Source organism: Mastigoproctus giganteus, chromosome 6 (genome assembly GCF_048544385.1).
Source record: "Mastigoproctus giganteus isolate SK-2022 chromosome 6, ASM4854438v1, whole genome shotgun sequence".
Classification (NCBI taxonomy): domain Eukaryota; kingdom Metazoa; phylum Arthropoda; class Arachnida; order Uropygi; family Thelyphonidae; genus Mastigoproctus; species Mastigoproctus giganteus.
The window spans coordinates 97,703,073-97,722,234 of NC_143580.1; the positions used below are offsets into that span (position 1 = coordinate 97,703,073).

At 38.7% G+C, this 19,162-nt stretch overlaps 1 protein-coding gene across 1 annotated transcript in view; it reads right to left on the bottom strand.

Moving 5' to 3' along the window:
* Window positions 1-8,192: 8,192 nt before the first annotated feature.
* Window positions 8,193-19,162, bottom strand: part of LOC150084470 (uncharacterized) — a 428,998-nt gene continuing 418,028 nt past the window's right edge. Inside the window, exon 11 of the mRNA XM_090375238.1 lies at window positions 8,193-8,706. Coding sequence (XP_090231364.1) covers window positions 8,406-8,706 — 301 coding nt within the window. The 3' untranslated portion in view covers window positions 8,193-8,405. The remainder of the gene's footprint in view (window positions 8,707-19,162) is intronic.

Genomic DNA, 19,162 nt, shown 5'->3' on the forward strand with positions numbered 1-19,162 from the left:
TCTTGATTTGATTATCCATAGTGATTCTTCATGCATTAACAATCTGCAGGTAAATGAACCACTGGGTGGCAGTGATCACAGTGTGCTGAAGTGGGATTTACTCTAAGAGGTAACTACCATTAGGGGTAAAGGGAAGGGTTATTGCTTTCGTAAAGGCGACTACAATGGTCTGAGACAGTATTTAAATTCTATACAGTGGGACCAACTGATGATGTTACCAACAGCAAATTCAAAATGGGAAGCATTCAAAGAACTTATCTTGGAAGCTACTAGGCTTTACATACCAACTAAGAAATATTGTTCAAGGTTTAGGCCTAAGTGGATGTCAGATGAACTAATGAGACATATGGCAGAGAAGAAAAATGCATGGGATACATACAAATTAACACGTGACACAGAAGCCTATGATAGATACAAGTTGATCTGTAACCAAGTTACAAAGGAGGTTAGGCAGGCAAAGGCAGATTACGAGAAATCTTTGGCAAGGGATGCAAAGAAAAACAGCAAAGGGTTCTTTACTTATGTAAACTCTAGCAGGAAGGGGATGAATCACTTTGGTGCACTTGATATCAATGGGTCAACTGTTGATGATCCTGCTCCGGTAGCTGACAAACTGCATGAATATTTTGCATCGACATTCACACGAGGAGTTATTCAGCGAGCGGAATGCCAGAGGTGTATTCAACTCTGGCAGTAAGCTAGAGAATCTTGTAATAACTGAGAGTAAAGTGGAGGAGAAATTATTGAAGATAAATGCAAGAAAGGCACCTGGGGTGGATGGGATCTATCCAGTTATATTAAAGGAGGCAGCAAAGGAAGTAAGCAGGAGTTATGTATTAATATCCTGTGCGGACATTGCTCCTTAAAGCTCTTCAAACAGAGAAGTTTTTCCTGATTTATTTTCTGCTTTATTAGTTTAAATTGTCATATTAACTTATTTTCTAGAGTAGCTTTATATTCCTAGTTACGATACTTAGTTTAAAGTTTAACTTAGACAGTGATTTTGTAGATATTACTTAGTATCGGTAACGGTATCAAATCCACGTGTCACAAACAAATTTTTTTTTTAACCAAATTTAGCCGATTTATTAACCAACTGTTATATCAAATTATCTTCTATAAGTAGATTATAGACCTAGTCAGGATCCTTAGTTTATTCTAAATTGAGATAGCGAGATTTGGAAGCTAATCAATACTTACGAGTCCATAGAAATACCGTTTGTGAATTCCCGCCATTTTTACACGATAGCATAAGCTTAGTGTCGTATAGTGCATAATATAATATTGTCAATTAATCAGTAAATCTATTAATCTTGATAAACTTTATTGTCAATTAAATTGTATTTTTAACTATATATATATATATATATATATATAACGACTTAATCGTAACAAATAATTAATACATAACTATAGTGGTACACGTGATACGGAAGTTGTATAAAGGGAACTCGTAGAAAACACTAGATACCGAAAAAATATATATATAACATAACTGTTTTGGGATATAACTTAAGGATTTAATTTTTGTTTTGAATTTTATTGAATTAAATCGGAATCATGACTCTGACCAGAGCAGCAAAGCAAAAGGCTCAAGCTAATGGGAGTGCTGTGGTTCAGGGGAGAACTGAGGGGGGCAGTTGCCCTCTGAATCACAGTCTATTAAAATGCACTGTTTGCTTGATGTTTGCGGAGCAGTCGGGTACGGGACATGATATTGCCAAGGGGGATGTCTTTGTGTGTGCACGATGTAAGGAGTGCAAGGAAATCAGGCGACAACTCAGCGTTGTTATGGGCCTTTATGAGAGCTTGAAGGACAGGGTGGATGCCCTCGAAGGAAATAAATTGAGGGGCCCATCAAGCTCTCAGCTGCCCACATCAACGCCAGAGCTTGCACTTGGTCATCAGGCAACACAGAAGCAGCCCCCTAGGCAGAATGCGCTGGTCCCACAGGAACTAGTAGTTGTTGGTGACTCTATTGTCAGGGAAACGGGGAACATACTTTGTAAAAAGGATAGGTGGAATAGGACCAGGGTATGTCTGCCAGGGGCAAAGGTTGATGACGTTTTAGAGCGGATATCATCTTTTAAGGGCACAAAAGGTGATATAGTTGTACACGTTGGCACTAATGATATTAAGAGTAGGAGACCGGCGGAATTACTTAGCAAGTACAGGTCACTGTTGAAAAAAAGCTGTGAATTAAGGTTGAACTTGAAAGTGTCTGCAATTCTGCCCAGACACGATAGGAGGGAGTATATGATGAGAGCCTTGTCGATCAATTCGGCCCTGGAGGGATTGTGCAAGGCTCAAGGGGTAGAATTTTTTTCAGCCTGGACTGTACTTGTTAACAGGAGAGATTGCTTCTACAGGGATGGGATACACTTAAATAGAAAGGGTGCAAGAATTTTTGCTGATGCTGTCGAGGCAGTGTTAGGTGGGTCGGAAAACTGCTAGTTGGGGGGGATACAAGGACTAATAGATTAACAGTAGCCAGTGGCAGAGGTGGAAGTGATTCTTGCACTGCTTCTATTGAAATGAGCAGAAGTCTGAAAAACAAGATGCAGGATATTTCAGAGACTGCTGGTAGTCATTGCGGTACAAGTAAACACATGGGTTGTGTTAGGGTAGCTAAGAATAGAAACAGGTGCATGTATACCTGCGTGTACACCAATGCTAGGAGTTTGGTAAATAAATTTGATGAATTTGAGGTATTGCTCAAAACATCAAAGGCAGATATTGTTGGGATATCAGAGACGTGGTGTCACACAGATATAACTAATGCGGAACTGGAATTTGGGGAATACAATGTGTATAGAAAGGATAGACAGGACAGGAGGGGAGGAGGGGTTATGCTATTAATTAAGAAACACATAAAGTCCAAGGAAGTGAAGCCAGTCGACATCGATGGACAGGGCAGTGTCGAGTCAGTTTGGTGTGACATAAGCATAGGGAAATCAAAATTGAGAGTAGGAGTGTGCTATAGGCCTAATGACTCTGATGAGTATAATAAGATATTGTACAGGGAAATAGAGTGGGCCAGTAAATCAGAGAGTCTTATAATGGGGGACTTTAATTTCCCAGATATTGACTGGAATTTGTGGGTTGGTCACTCGCACACTAGCAAGGCTTTTGTGGATTTATTGGATGATTGTTTTCTACATCAGCATGTTCGTGAGGCAACAAGAGGGAGCAATACTCTTGATCTGATTATCAGTAGTGATTCTTCATGCATTAAGAACCTGCAGATAAATGAACCACTAGGTGGCAGTGATCACAGTGTGTTGAAGTGGGATTTACTCAAGGAGGTAACTACCATCAGAGGTAAAGGGAAGGGTTTTTGTTTTCGTAAAGGCGACTATGATGGTCTGAGACAGTATTTAAATTCTATACAGTGGGACCAACTGATGATGTTACCAACAGCAAACTCAAAATGGGAAGCATTCAAGGAACTAATCTTGGAGGCTACCAGGCTTTACATACCAACTAAGAAATATTGTTCAAGGTTTAGGCCTAAATGGTTGTCAGATGAACTAATGAGACATGTGGCAGAGAAGAAAAATGCATGGGATACATACAAATTAATGGGTGACATGGAAGCCTATGATAGATATAAGTTGGTCTGTAACCAAGTCACAAAGGAGATTAGGCAGGCAAAGGCAGACTATGAAAAATCCTTGGCAAAGGATGCAAAGAAAAACAGAAAAGAGTTCTTTACATACTTGAACTCGAAAAGGAAAGGGATGAATCAGATTGGTCCACTGGATATTGATGGTTCAACAGTTGAGGATCCTGCTCAGGTGGCTAACAATCTAAACGAGTATTTTGCATCTACATTCACGCATGAGGAGTTATTCAGGAAGGAGAATGATGTAGGTAAAGTAAACATTGGCAGTGAGCTGGATGATTTTGTAATAACTGAGAGGAAAGTGGAGGAGAGATTGTTGAGGATAAACATAAAAAAGGCACCTGGGGTGGATGGGATCTATCCAGTTATATTAAAGGAGGCAGCAAAGGAAATATGCAAACCCCTAGCAATAATTATGAGAGCTTCTTTGGACTCAGGGGAGGTACCCATAGACTGGAGATGTGCAAATGTAACCCCAATTCACAAAGGAGGATCAAAGGCTGACACAAGTAATTATAGACCTGTTAGTTTAACTTCTGTTCCAGGTAAATTAATGGAGGCACTGGTTAAAGAAGCACTGCAGGATCATCTAGACAAGAATTCAGTTATAGCTCAGACGCAGCATGGTTTTGTTAAGGGCAGGTCTTGCCTGACCAATTTGATTGGATACTATGATGTAGTCACAAAAGAACTGGATGCAGGGAATAACTTTGATATTATATATTTGGATCTTAGAAAGGCTTTTGATACTGTTGCACATGGAAGACTGCTGCACAAATTGGAGCAATGTGGCATTGGAGGCAAATTGCTGCTATGGATAAGGGGATGGTTGAGTGGCAGAAGACAGTTATTTGGTTTTTAGGAGCATTAGCAACTAAGGCCATATTGCTCCGGGATATGCGGTGGTCATTCCTTGACCTTTCCGCATACTCCGTATTTGGTGGTGACGGGCTCGAACCCCGGTCTAATCAAGAAGCATGTGCTACGCACTGCTGCTCCTTCCCACCTGGCTACGGAGGCGCCCACAGAAGACAGAGAGTGGTAATCAATGGACACTGCTCAACGTGGACTAATGTTATTAGTGGAGTTCCTCAAGGTTCAGTGTTGGGTCCATTGTTGTTTTCGGTGTTTATGAATGATATTGATGATGGGATATCAAGTTTAATGTCTAAGTTTGCAGATGATACAAAGGTTGGCAGGGTCGTTAAGGACAATACTGACGCTATGCTGCTGCAACAGGATCTGGAAAGGTTGAACAGATGGGCTGAGAGGTGGCAAATGAGGTTTAACATCGACAAATGTAAAGTACTGCATATGGGAAACAGTAACCCCAGAGCAACGTATCAACTCTGCGGTACTACACTGACAGTGGTGGAGAATGAAAAGGACCTGGGGGTAATTGTGCAGGCAGATATGAAGTTCTCTGAGCAGTGCAGACGAGCTGCAAGTGTAGCTCATGGTGTCTTGTCAATGATATACAGGAATTTTTCTAGCAGGGATAAGGAGGTGATTATTCCCTTGTATAAGGCAATGGTAAGGCCACATCTTGAGTACTGTATACAGGTCTGGAGGCCTCATTTCAAGAAGGATGTAGAGCTGCTGGAACGGGTACAGAGAAGGGCAACAAGATTAGTAAATGGAACAAAGGGTTGCTCTTACGAAGAAAGGCTTAAGTTTTGCAAATTACAGAGTTTGGAGACTAGGCACCGGCGAGGTGATCTGATAGAGGTGTATAAGGCTTTGAATGGTTTGAGCATGCTCAATGCCAATGGGATTCTTCATCTTTCTCAGAATAATCACCTCAGAGGGCATAAATTCAAATTGAGGAAGGACGGATGTCGGATAGATGTGCGGAAATTTGCCTTTGGCCAGCGGGTGGTTGGTTGGTGGAACCGACTTCCATCACTTGTTGTTGAAGTTGATAGCCTAAACAAATTTAAAGCTCAACTGGACAGGTATTTCGAACGAACGGAGGGGTGAAATGGGAGTGGTTTTTTTTTTTTTTTTTTTTTTGGCTGATGCTGAATAAGCTTGCTTTCTTGCATCATATGCCTCTGCTAATGCTAATGCTAAGCAAACCCTTAGCCATAATTATGAGAGCTTCCTTGGACTCAGGGGAAGTACCCATGGACTGGAGATGTGCAAATGTGACCCCAATTCACAAAGGAGGATCAAAAGGCGACACGATGGGCTAAGAAGTGGCAACTGAAGTTTAACCTTGACATATGCAAAGTACTGCATATGGGTAGAAGTAACCCCAGAGAAACGTACCAACTGTGTGGTACTACACTTAAGGTGGGAGAAAATGAAAGAGACCTGGGAGTAATTGTGCAGTCAGATATGAAGTTTTCTGAGCAATGCAGATAGGCTGCCAGGGCAGGTCATGGGGTTTTGTCAATGATATATAGGAATTTTGCTAGCAGGGAAAAGGAGGTGATTATCCCTCTGTATAAGGCAATGGTCAGGCCACGCCTTGAGTACTGCGTACAGGTCTGGAGGCCTCATTTTAGGAAGGATTTACTTGAGCGTGTACTGAGAAGGACAACAAGATTGGTGAGGGGAATGAAGGGATCCTCTTATCAAGAGAGGTTTAAGTTCTGCAAATTGCAGTGGCTGGAGACTAGGCACCTGCACGGTGATCTGATTGAGGTGTACAAGGCCTTGAATGGGTTCAGCACACTGAATTCTAATGGGATCCTTCCACTTGTTCAGATTACGAACCTAAGGGGGCATAAATTCAAATTAAGAAAGGACAGATGTAGAATAGATGTGCGGAAATTTGCCTTTAGCCAGCGGGTGATTAATTGCTGGAACAAACTTCCATCTGTCGTTGTGGAAGTTGATAGGTTGAATAAATTTAAGGAGGAACTGGACAAGCATTTGGAGGGAATGGTGTGATTTTTTTTTTTTTTTTGGCTGATGCTGCATAAGCTCATACATTTACTTTCTTGTATCACATGCCACTACTACTACTACTGTTAGTTTAACTTCTGTTCCTGGAAAATTAATGGAGGAACTGGTTAAAGAAGCACTGCAGGATCATCCAGACAAGACTTCTGTTATAGCTCAGACACAGCATGGTTTTGTTAAGGGGAAGTCTTGCCTGACCAATTTGATTGGATACTATGATGCAGTCACAAAAGAACTGGATGCAGGGAATAACTTTGATATTATATACTTGGATCTTAGAAAGGCTTTTGATAATGTTGCACATGGAAGACTGCTGCACAAATTGGAGCAGTGTGGCATTGGACGAAAATTGCTGCTATGGATAAAGGGGTGGTTGAGGGGGAGAAGACAGAGAGTGGTAATCAATGGACACTGCTCATCGTGGACTAATGTTATTAGTGGAGTCCCTCAGGGTTCAGTATTGGGTCCATTATTGTTTTCTGTATTTATAAATGATATTGATGATGGTATATCAAGTTTAATGTCCAAGTTTGCAGACGATATGAAGGTTGGCAGGGTTGTCAAGGACACTACTGACACTATGCTACTGCAACAGGATCTGGAAAGGTTGAGCAGATGGGCTGAGAGGTGGCAAATGAAGTTTAACATTGGCAAATGTAAAGTACTACATATGGGAAACAGCAACCCCAGAGCAATGTATCAACTCTGTGGTACTACCTGACAGTGGTAGAGAATGAAAGGGACCTGGGGGTGGTTATGCAGGCAGATATGAAGTTTTCTGAGCAGTGCAGACGGGCTGCAAGAGTAGCTCATGGTGTATTGTCGATGATATATAGGATTTTTCTAGCAGGGATAAGGAGGTGATTATTCCATTGTATAAGGCAATGATCAGACCACACCTAGAGTACTGTATACAGGTCTGGAGGCCTCATTTCAAGAAGGATGTAGAGATGCTGGAACGAGTACAGAGAAGCGCAACAAGATTAGTGAATGGAACAAAGGGGTGCTCTTACGAAGAAAGGCTTAAGTTTTGCAAATTACAGTGTCTGGAGACTAGGCACCGGCGAGGTGATCTGATAGAGGTGTAAAAAGCCTTGAATGGTTTGAGCATGCTCAATGCTGATGGGATTCTTCTTCTTGCTCAGAATAATCACCTGAGAGGGCATAAATTCAAATTGAGAAAAGACAGATGTAGGATAGACGTGAGGAAATTTGCCTTTGGCCAGTGGGTGGTTGGTTGGTGGAATAGACTTCCATCCCTTGTCGTGGAAGTTGATAGCCTAAATAAGTTTAAGGCTCAGCTGGACAGGTATTTTGAACGAACAGAGGGGTGAAGTGGAAGTGGTTATTTTTTATTTATTTATTATTTTTTATTTATTTATTTTTTTTTGGTTGATGCTGCATAAGCTTGCTTTCTTGTATCAAATGCCTCTACTAATGCTAATGCTAAATACTGATCATTAAAACCTTTACTTTTCAAGAAATGTTTGTGTTTCTCAATGCTGATGTTTGTTATTCTGTAGCTTAAGCATTTTAACAATTACTTTAAGATTGCAAGATGTATATTTCATTTATTTTCAAAATATTTAACTTGTTTTCAAAACAGTTATGGATTAACCACTTTAAAGCATAATAAATATAAATTCGAGGTAGATTTCAAATGCATGCACGAATGCATACATACAATCATACAAATGCTTAAAAAAAGCTCCATATGCATTCCTTTATACAACTATAAAACAGACCACCATACAATTCATCAAAAATGTGTCAAGCACAAATCTCTAGTGAAGATATACTATATAATCAAAAAGCATAACAGGAGTTCAGTTATGATGAATCAGCAACAATTAACATGATCCATGAATTACTAGTTTTGGGAGACTGCATGTCCAACTCCTAATCGTCGAGCACCACACTCACAACAGTATTTTGCACTGGCAATGGGATACTTTGTACCACAATGATAACAAAAACGAGGTAATCTGCTTTCAGAACTACCCCCTCTGCTCAGAGGAGGCAAAGAACTATCACTACTGCTACTAGTGCTGAGTCTGGCATCACCATCACTGGTCCATTGTTCTCTACTTCCAAATGGTGGGCTATCACTACTAGATACCTCTGGTAATCCTCCATTATCAGTATTATGGTTATGAAGTCTTCTTGCCCAACTAGAAAATATAAAACTTACACTAAGCTTTCACCAAACCTATACAAATGTTTATTAGTAAAATAATAAGAGGAGTTTACCTCAAGTGTTTATATACAATTGAAAAAATATTTGTTTGAAATGTTACATTCCTATCTGAACTAAAGATACAGCAGACTTCAGAAAGGAGCTTTTGGGGATTCAAGGTGCCATTATTTAGATTTTTCCGTAGAAAGTTTTATTTTCAATACATTTAATGCAGAAATAATGAGGCCAAATAAGAAATAGAGAGATTAAGAATGTAATTTTATTAACTGCACATAAAAAAATACAATTTATATTCTGCCTTTCATACACTCCTCTTTATGCTCCATTCCAGTTTCTTTAGTATATCAAGTTTAATCTGTGCAGTAGCACAGTAGTATCATCTTCGTCCTCCCCACACCAGGTGCAAAAGGCCTGGGTTCGAATTCTGTTGATGACGTGAGGAACTTTTATGGGCTTTTTTCGCTCTGTTGCTGAGTTAATCATTCTCCAGCATAGATAGAAAGGTCTTCCCCCCCCCCAGAAACTGGGGTTTTTCATTCAGCAAAACAGGCAAATCGACCAGAGAACACACGCAATTCAGATGGGTAATATGAATTAACTTTCCAGGTGACACTAATGTGATAGTTTGGATTATATCAAGTTTGTCACTAAGCTTTAATGTTGTTCTTCTTTTCTTCTCTATATAAGGTTTATTAACTTTAGGAGCCATAGTGAGTGGTTTTTAATTTCAAATTGTAAAACAGCAACATAATCTGTGATAACAGTACAGAATTCACTTTCAAAATGGTGAATGAAAACAAATAAGACATCTGCACTGTATGTAACCATTTGATGTCAATGTACCGCTAGCTTGAACGTTCTGTTATTTGGGGTGCCGTTATTTCAGCAATCTACTGTAGGATGGTAACATTTTCTGTGGTTGGGAGAAAAAAAAAAAAAGTCTTTATTTATTTTTTTTTTTTTTTGATGTTTAATATTATGTAGAGCAGTCGGTTGCAGTACTTTATATTAACTGTGGTGAAAAGCATGGCAACAAAATACAAGTTTTTTTACCTTGAAATAAAGAGATCAAATTAGAAATGATTACATATGAAAAAGAGCAAAGCAGCTAAACAGTTTTATATCTATGTGATATAAAACTAAAACAGTGTTCTTAAGGCCTTAATTTCTGCTTTTGTTTGGCAAGTACCAGAACACTGTATAAGTTTGTACTAGTTTAAATTATATTTTTCCTCAATCTGGCATTTTAAAATCATACTGCATCTTAGTAAAAATATATATCAGACAATTTTCAGCATTTTAAAAAAGAAATATTTCTCAATTTTAAAAAAAAAAATAATTCCTCACTTATGCATATAGTTTTCCATTCTTCATATATTTCATATATACATTAAGACTGGTATATACAGAAGTTTTTTTTTTTTTTTAAACTGCAAATTACTTTTCCATCTGTGCCAAATAAGGGTGAAAGCCAATTCTGAATATTAATATTAATTAAAAAATTAATAAGAGGTTTACTTCAGTAATTTCTTGTAAAATAAAATGCTCCAATATCGACACTCTCTATTATACAAATGAATTTAATAAAATTACTTAAATGTATCTTTACACCCGAAGGAAAATTGATGATCCAACATATCCGGTATCAATAGTTTAAGAGCTGCAAACCCTGATCCCCTGAGGTAATATTCTTAATTCTCTTATTCTTAAAAAATATTAAGTCTCACAGCTCTTATACTTATTAATTGAATATTTATATTATACAGATTACTATAATTAAGCTGCATCACTTCAAAGACCCTCAGATCAAAGACTGGCTGGCATGCTGGGTACTGTAGCATTCTGAGCCCCTGTCTGGACTGCCCCTCGCTTCAAATCTTTGGCATCAGTTTATATGCTGGTATTAACTGATGAGTTTAAGCACAATTAAGGAAAAAGCAAACTTAAAATTTAAACTTTTATTATAAAAAAGATATTTTGTCATATAATGGTAAAGGTTCATTACCATTATATGCCACTTTTCCTGAACACAAACATATATAACTTATAAAATGAAAAATTTCAGTGTGAAACTTAATCGTAGATATTAATTATTATTTTCGCTGAAATAACAAATATTTTAAACCAGTCCTTTATATAAGTATTATATAGTGAAGTAGAGCATTGGGAAGGAAAGGAAGAAAAAAGAGAATATATGTCTGTGTCTGCAGTTTCAAGGGTGTGCATCACTATCTTAAACAATGGCACACCTTAGGTCAAATTGGAAATTAGAAATCTGTACAAGTAAACAGTTATCACAAAAGGGTATATAAAATATATAACTAATATGAAATTGGAACAGGGCTGGGGTACGTCTGTTAGGTGAAAACATTGATGACATTTTAGAGTAGATATCTTTTAAGGGCACAAAGGATGATGTACATGTTGGCACAAATGACATTAAGAGTAGATCTACAGATTTACTTAACAAGTGCAAGATTAAGAGGTGGTAGATGACTTTCATCAACTGGTGAAATACCACCACTTTGCTTATTGGAGGCTTGAAGTGGTAAAACCCATGTTTAGTCTCTAGAGCAAAGTTTCCGGCATCCCCCCCCATACTTCTCCTTCAACCCATGCACGGTACCAAGTACTATAGGTTTTGATACCTTTCGTGTTTGGGGGTTTCATAAAAAAAAAAAAAAAAAAAGGTCAATATTGGAATAAAGTCACGAGTTAGGCTTAAATTTGAAAGTATTTGCAATTCTGCCCAGACACAATACAATGAAGGATTTGATGATAGCCGAGTAAATATATGGACTGCGTTAGGGCAAGTAAGAGTTAGAACAGGTGCATATATACTTGTATGTAAAGTCAATAAATTTGACTTTACTCCTGCCATTACTGTCAATTACAGTAATGGCAGTGTATTACTGCAACAGGATCTTGACAAGTTGAGCAGATGGGCTGAGAAGTGGCAACTGAAGTTTAACGTTGGCAAATGCAAAGTACTGCATATGGGTAGAAGTAACTCCAGAGAAAAGTACAAACTGTGTGGTCCTACACTTAGGGTGGTAGAAAATGAAAAAGACATAGAAGTAATTGTGCCGTCAGAACAGGTCATGGGGTATTGTCAATGATATACAGAAATTTTGCTAGTAGGGAAAAGGAGGTGATTATCCCTTTGTATAAGGCAATGGTCAAAGCCATGGCTTGAGTACTGTGTAAAGAGAATGGAAACAAGATTGGTGAGGGGAATGAAAGAGAAGAGTCCTCTTACTAATTTCTTGGCTTAAGTTCTGAAAATTGCAGCATCTGGATACTAGGCACCTGTGAGGTGATCTGACTGAGTTGCATAAGGCCTGAATGGGTTGAGTAGGCTCAATTCTGATGGGATTCTTCCGCTTTTGGAGATTCTGAACCCAAAGGTTCATAAATTTAAATTGAGGAAAGACAGTTGTAGAATAGATATGTGGAAATTTACCTTAAGCCAGAGGGTAGTTAATTGCTGGAACAAATTTCCATATGTCATTGTGGAAGTTGATAGTTTAAATAAATTCAAGGAGTAAATGGACAAACATTTAGAGGGAATGGATGTGTGAAATTATTTTATTTATTTTTGGCTGATGCTACATAAGCTCATATGCTTGCTTTCTTGCATTACATGCCTCTACTACTACATCAAAGGCAGATACTGTTGGGATATCAGAGACATGGTGTCACACCTAGAATATGGGGACTAAAATGTGTACAGAAAGGACAGACAGGACAGGAAGGAGGAGGAGGAGGTTATGCTGTTAGTTACAAACAACATAAAATCTAAGGTTAGTTAGTTAGTTATTTGGTTTTTAGGAGCATTAGCAACTAAGGCCATATTGCTCCGGGATATGCGGTGGTCATTCCCTGACCTTTCCACATCCTCCGTATTTGGTGGTGACGGGCTCGAACCCCGGTCTAATCAAGAAGCGTGTGCTATGCACTGCTGCTCCTTCCCACCTGGCTACGTAAAATCTAAGGAAGTGCATCCAGTTGACATAGATGGATAGTGCAATGTCAAGTCAATTTGGTGTGACATAAGCACTGGGAAAGCAAAAATAAGTGTAGGAGTGTGTTATAGGCCTAACGCCTCTGATGAGTACAATGAACAATTGTACAGAGAAACAGAGTGGGCACGTAAATCAGAATTTCTTATAACGGGAGGATTTTAACATCCAAGATATTGACTGAAACTTGTGGTTCAGTCTCACGTACACTAGCAAGAATTTTGTGGATTTATTTGATGATTGTTTTCAACAGCACCAAGTTCAAGATGCAACCAGAGGGTGTGATACTCTTGATCTGATTACACTAACCAATAATTTTAAACTTTTTTTCAATAACATGAATGAAATCGACTGATTTTGACTAAATCGCAAGTGCTGAATATGAAAGTGACAGGAGAAAGTTCGTAGCATGTCACATTTTCATGTTATGGCTTCATGCTTCTTTTTTCCAAAAGTACTCGATTACTTTTCTTGTAAATTAATTGCTTGAAATAGAAATAACGACCAGTAAACATTCCAAGTGGATAAAAAGTAACATATTTAAACTTTATAAACACCTATTCGGATTTAAGTAAGCAATTAACCAAAAAAGTGGAGGCAAAAATAGGAATCATACAACTTACAGTTATTTTTTTTTCTTATGAGATGGTCCTCCCTTATCAGAAACCAGCAATAGTCAGCCATCATTGCTGGATCTCATCGTTCTTGATACCTCTGCTCCATAGTGTGGATATCTTGCTGGTATCATTCCCCTGCTCATCAGTTTGTTTGTTTGTTCGTTGTTTGGTTTTTAGGCGCATTAGCAACTAAGGCCATATTGCTCCGGGATATGCGGTGGTCATCCCCTGACCGTTCCACATCCTCCGTATTTGGTGGTGACGGGCTCAAACCCCGATCTAATCAAGAAGCGTGTGCTATGCACTGCTGCTCCTTCCCACCTGGCTACGGAGGCACCCCTACTCATCAGTGACAGATCCCAAGTAGTCAGGAAGGAAGTCAGGTTGCGATTGTAAGAAGTGTATCATCAGTGACATTTCGCATCCTAAATTTTGATAGTTATGCAACAATTCTTCTATCAACTCTTTATAGTTCTCTATTTTTTTTATTCCCCAATACTAATAAAAATGCAGCTAATTCAGATGAGTAAAGTTTAGTTTCAAAGATTCTTCATCCTTTAAAAACACTAATTTGTGGGCCTACGAATATACCCTCTTCCACTTAGAATCACTAATTTTTGGAAACTGATTTTTTAAGTACTCAAAACCTTCACTATTTTTGTGCAGAGCTTTTACAAAATTTTTCATGAAACTCAATTAATGTGCAAAGGCGGGAGAAGCACCATTTAAGGTTTCACTAAATTTTTGCATTTGATCTTGAGTTTCCCGGGAACGTATTAGCATTAGCATTATTTGAGGCATATGATGCAAGAAAGCAAGCTTATAGAGCATCAGCAAAAAAAAAACCAAAAAAAAAAAAAAAAAAACACCATCCAGTCATTCCAAATGTTTGTCTAGTTCAGCCTTAAATTTATTAAAGCTATCAACTTCTATAACAACAGAAGGGAGTCTGTTCCAGCAATCAACTACCCACTGGCTAAAGGCAAACTTCTGCACATCTATTCTACAACTGTCTTTCTTCAATTTGAATCTATGTCCCCTCAGGTTCTTAATCTGAGCAAGCGGAAGTATCCCATCAGCATTGAGCCTGCTCGAACCATTCAAGTCTTATACACCTCGATCAGATCACCTCATAGATACCTAATCTCGAGATGCTGCAACTTGCAGAACTTAAGCCTTTCTTCATAAGTGCACCCCTTTGTTCCTCTCACCAATCCTTCTTTGTACTCATTCTAGAAAATCAATATCCTTCCTAAACAACGCTACCAACCTTTGTATCATCTGCAAACTTGGACATTAAGCCTAATATACCTTCATCGACATCGTTGATAAATACACAAAACAACAATGGACCCAGCACCGAACCCCGGGGAACTCCACTAATAACATTAGTCCACAAAGAGCAGTGTCCATTTATTATCACTCTCTGCTGTCTCCCACTCAACCATCCCTTTATCCATTGCAGTATCTTGCCCTTAATGCCATACTACTCCAATTTGTACAGAAGTCTTCCATGTGCAACAGTATCAAAAGCTTTCCTGAAATCCAAGTACAGTATATATCAAAATTATTTTTTGCATCCAGTTCCTTTGTGACCATATTGTAGTATCCAATCAAATTGGTCAGACAAGACTTCCCATTAAAAAACCCATGCTGTGTCTGAGCTATTACTGCTCTCTTGTCTAGGTGATCCTCTATCACCCCTTTATCCAGTGACTCTATTATTTCCCCGGGAACAGAAGTTAAACTAACAGGTCTATAATTATTTGTGTCACTCTGATTGAACCCCCATTGTGAATTGGGTATACATTTGCACATCTCCAGTCCAGGGGGATGTCCCCTGACTCTAAGGATGCTGTCATAATTATGGCTAAGGGTTTGCTTACTTCCCTTGCTGCCTACTTCATTATAACTGGATAGATTCCATCTGCCCCGGGTCCCTTTTTAATGTTTAACTTCAACAATTTCTCCACCACTTTGCTCTCAGTTATTACAAAATCACTTAGCTCCCTGTTAGAGTTTGATAAATTTCTGGCCTTCCTCTCTAGACTAACTCCTCGTGTGTGAATGTACATGCAAAATACTCATTCAGTTTATCAGTTACTTGAGCAGGATCATCAATAGTCAAACCATCTATATTAAGTGGATCAATCTGATCCATCCCCTTCCTTCCAGATTGTTTGTTATTTGGTTTTTAGGAGCATTAGCAACTAAGGCCATATTGCTCCAGGGATATGCGGTAGTCATTCCCTGACCTTTCCGCATCCTCCATATTTGGTGGCTCACGGGTTCGAACCCCAGTCTAATCAAGAAGCATGTGCTACGCACTGCTGCTCCTGCCCACCTGGCTATGGAGGCACCCCTTCCTTCTAGAGTTCACATAAGTAGAGAACTCTTTGCTGTTTTTCTTTGCATCCTTTGCCAAAGATTTCTCGTAATCTGCCTTCGCCTGCCTAACCTCCTTTATGACTTGATTACAGACTAGCTTATATCGCATAGGCTTCTGTGTTGCCTGATAATTTATATGCATCCCATGCATTTTTCTTTTCTGCCACGAGCCTCATTAATTCATCGGACATCCATTTAGGCCTGAACCTCGAACAGTATTTCTTAGTTGGTATGAAAAGTCTACTGGCCTCCACGATTAAGTCCCTGAAGGCTTCCCATTTAGAATTCACCATTGGTAACATCATCAGTTGATCCCACTGTATAGAATTTAAAAAACTGTCTGACACCACTGTAGTCACCTTTACGAAAACAAATGCCCTTACCCTTAATCTTGATGGTAGTTACATCTTTAAGTAAATCCCACATCAGTACATTGTGCTCACTGTCACCTAGTTGTTCCATTATCTGCAAATTCTTAATGCATGAATAATCACTGCTGATAATCAGATCAAGGGTATTACACCTTCTAGTTGCCCCTCAAACATGTTGTTGTACAAAAGAATCCTCCAATAAATCCATAAAAGTCTTGCTAGCATGCGAGTATTCTTTTCCGTGGGCCATTCCTTCACAATATAATGATGTTCTACTGCTCAACTATCCCTTAAACACAGGAAACGACAATACTTAGTAAAACCATCCTGTAGTCCAAGCAACAAAGCGATTACTTTTAAATCACTACAGATTTTACAACAATATTTCTTATAGTTTAAGGCATTTAATTGCAATGACATGCTATCACAGGTTTCTTTCATAGCCATTGGGACCGACGGTTTGATATTACCATTCTTTAGCAAAACTGCTTTTAAATGAGTTTAGAAGAATCAATGAATAATCTCCAATCTTCAGGATTGTGTTCAAATCCTAGTTCATTCATCAATCCGTTTACATCTTTGTAGACACAAACAGAACCTTCCATTTGATAACAGCCTACAGATTTTGGTTTTTAAACACAGAAATCCTTGTGGTTTTTGCCAGAAAATTCCATTGTTGCAACCTAGATCCTAACAGCTCAGCCTGTTGCTTTAAAAAAATTTAAATCCCTAACGAAATCATTAATTTAACTTTCCTCAATTAAGTGTGGGGTTTTGTCATTTTCAGGATTGTAACTAGGATCGGCAGAGGCTGAATGGGCGGGTATGGGCTCTGTATCGACATTGCAACTTTGCTGTTTATTGTCCACAAACACATAGCAAAAACTGTTTGGCAAATTAATGCATGCACGCTGTTTTCGCTCCATTCCACAAATTTTCACAATACCAAAAGCGAGGGCTTAGAGGGGAACAGGTATCCTGTGTGTTATCAGACACTCAGCCTAAAACACTGATGGATCCAATATCTCTCTATTACAGAAGATTTAGGAGAAGTCCGGTAGGTCTGCCTCCCTAAAATCCACTCATGCACACCTTCTCGATGGTAAGCCCTGTTACGTCACTTAGGTGGCAAAGAACGTGTAGAGTGGTTCTCTTCAAGACGCCTGGTCAGCATGAAGAGGAAAAGACCAAACCCTCCAGCATATGACAGCACGACATAACAAATGGCCCTCAGTCCCCAGCAGCTTTCACTCTCCCTCTTACGGCAGCAAGAGGATCAGAGTGGAAGCAGAGGGTGCTAAGAATCTCTGGGTACGACCAGGCTGCCATGCACGGAAACTAAACTTGGCCTGTTATAACATAAGATCACTCATCGGTGAAGACAGGATATTAGAGGTGGAAAAGGAATTAGAAAATGTGAATTGGAATATCGTCGGTTTGGCTGAAACAAGAAGAAGAAATGAATCACTTATAAGTTTATCAAGCGGAAATCTGCTGTACACCAATGGAAACAGTGAAAGGAGTGAAGGTGGAGTTGGGTTTCTGGTCCATAAAGATTTTAAAAACATTTTGGAATTCAAAAGTACATCACCAAAGGTGTCAAGACTAATACTCAAGATTTCTAAGAGATACAAGCTAAAAATTATAATGATTTATGCACCAACATTGAGCCACGATGATGAAGAGGTTGAAGAAATGTACACCGAAATTGAGTCTTCTAGATGAGCAGAAAACCCACTACACTATTATTATGGGGGACTTCAATGCTAAGGTTGGAAAAAGACAAAACAGTGCAGAAAGGGAAACTATAGGAAATTTTGGAATTGGTGAAAGACCTGTGGAATTTGCAGAATCTCAAGGACTGTCAGTAATGAACACTTTTATCAAGAAAAGGGTGAACAGAAAGTGGACATGGAAGAGTCCAAATGGATTAATTACTAATGAAATCGACTTCATCCTCACTAACAGAAGATATATTGTCAATGATGTTACCGTCCTGAATAAGGTAAATGTTGGAAGTGATCACAGAATGGTAAGATGTACACTTGATATAGATGTAGGAAAGGAAAAAACTGACGAGTAAATAATACAAAGGTCTTTAAGACAACAGAAGAGGAGAAAAAGCAGTATGTACTGGAACTTAACAAGTTTGAACTTCTGTAGACTGCTCAGGATCAAGATATCGACGAGGAATATTACAACTTTCTGAAAGTGATAAAGCCCAAGAAACCTATAGGGAAAAAGAAATCCAAAGAAGAAAAAATTAGTCAAGAAACACTTGTAATGATGAATTGAAGAGTACAAATGAAAAGCAAGAAAAACACTGACAGGGAGAAAATTGAGTATACTGAGTTATGCAAAGCCATTAGAAAGAGACTCAGAGAGGACATAAGAAAATTTAACACAAGAAAAGTAAAACAAGCATTAAGGGAAAACAAAGGATTTAAATCAGCAGCCATTAGCAGTAATACAGAAAGACAAATGATACTGAAACTGAAGAATAGCGATGGTGTACTTACAAACAGCAGAGAAGGCATAATTCAAATAGCAGAAGACTACTATAGAGAATTATATAAGTTGCAGGGGAATGGTGCCAGCAGTGGGGAAGATGGATTGCAAAGTAGCAACACATACGACATACCCGATATTCTTCCTGATGAGGTAGAACATGCATTGAAGAAAATGAAGAATCAGAAAGCCCCGGGGGAAGATGAAGTTACTGTAGACTTGTTAAAATTGGGAGGAAGAGACATAACACAAAAACTGGCAAGGCTCTTCACAAAGTGCATAAGAAAAGGTGTGACGCATAAGTAGTGGAATAATGCAATCATAGTTTTGCTGCATAAGAAAGGAGATAAATCAGAAATTGGAAATTATAGACCAATTAACTTGTTATCCCACATCTACAAGTTGTTCACAAGGGTCATTACTAACAGAGTAGAAAGAATACTTGATGAGAATCAACCGAAAGAGCAAGCTGGCTTCTCAACTATGGATCACCTTCACATAATATCACAGCTAATGGAGAAAGC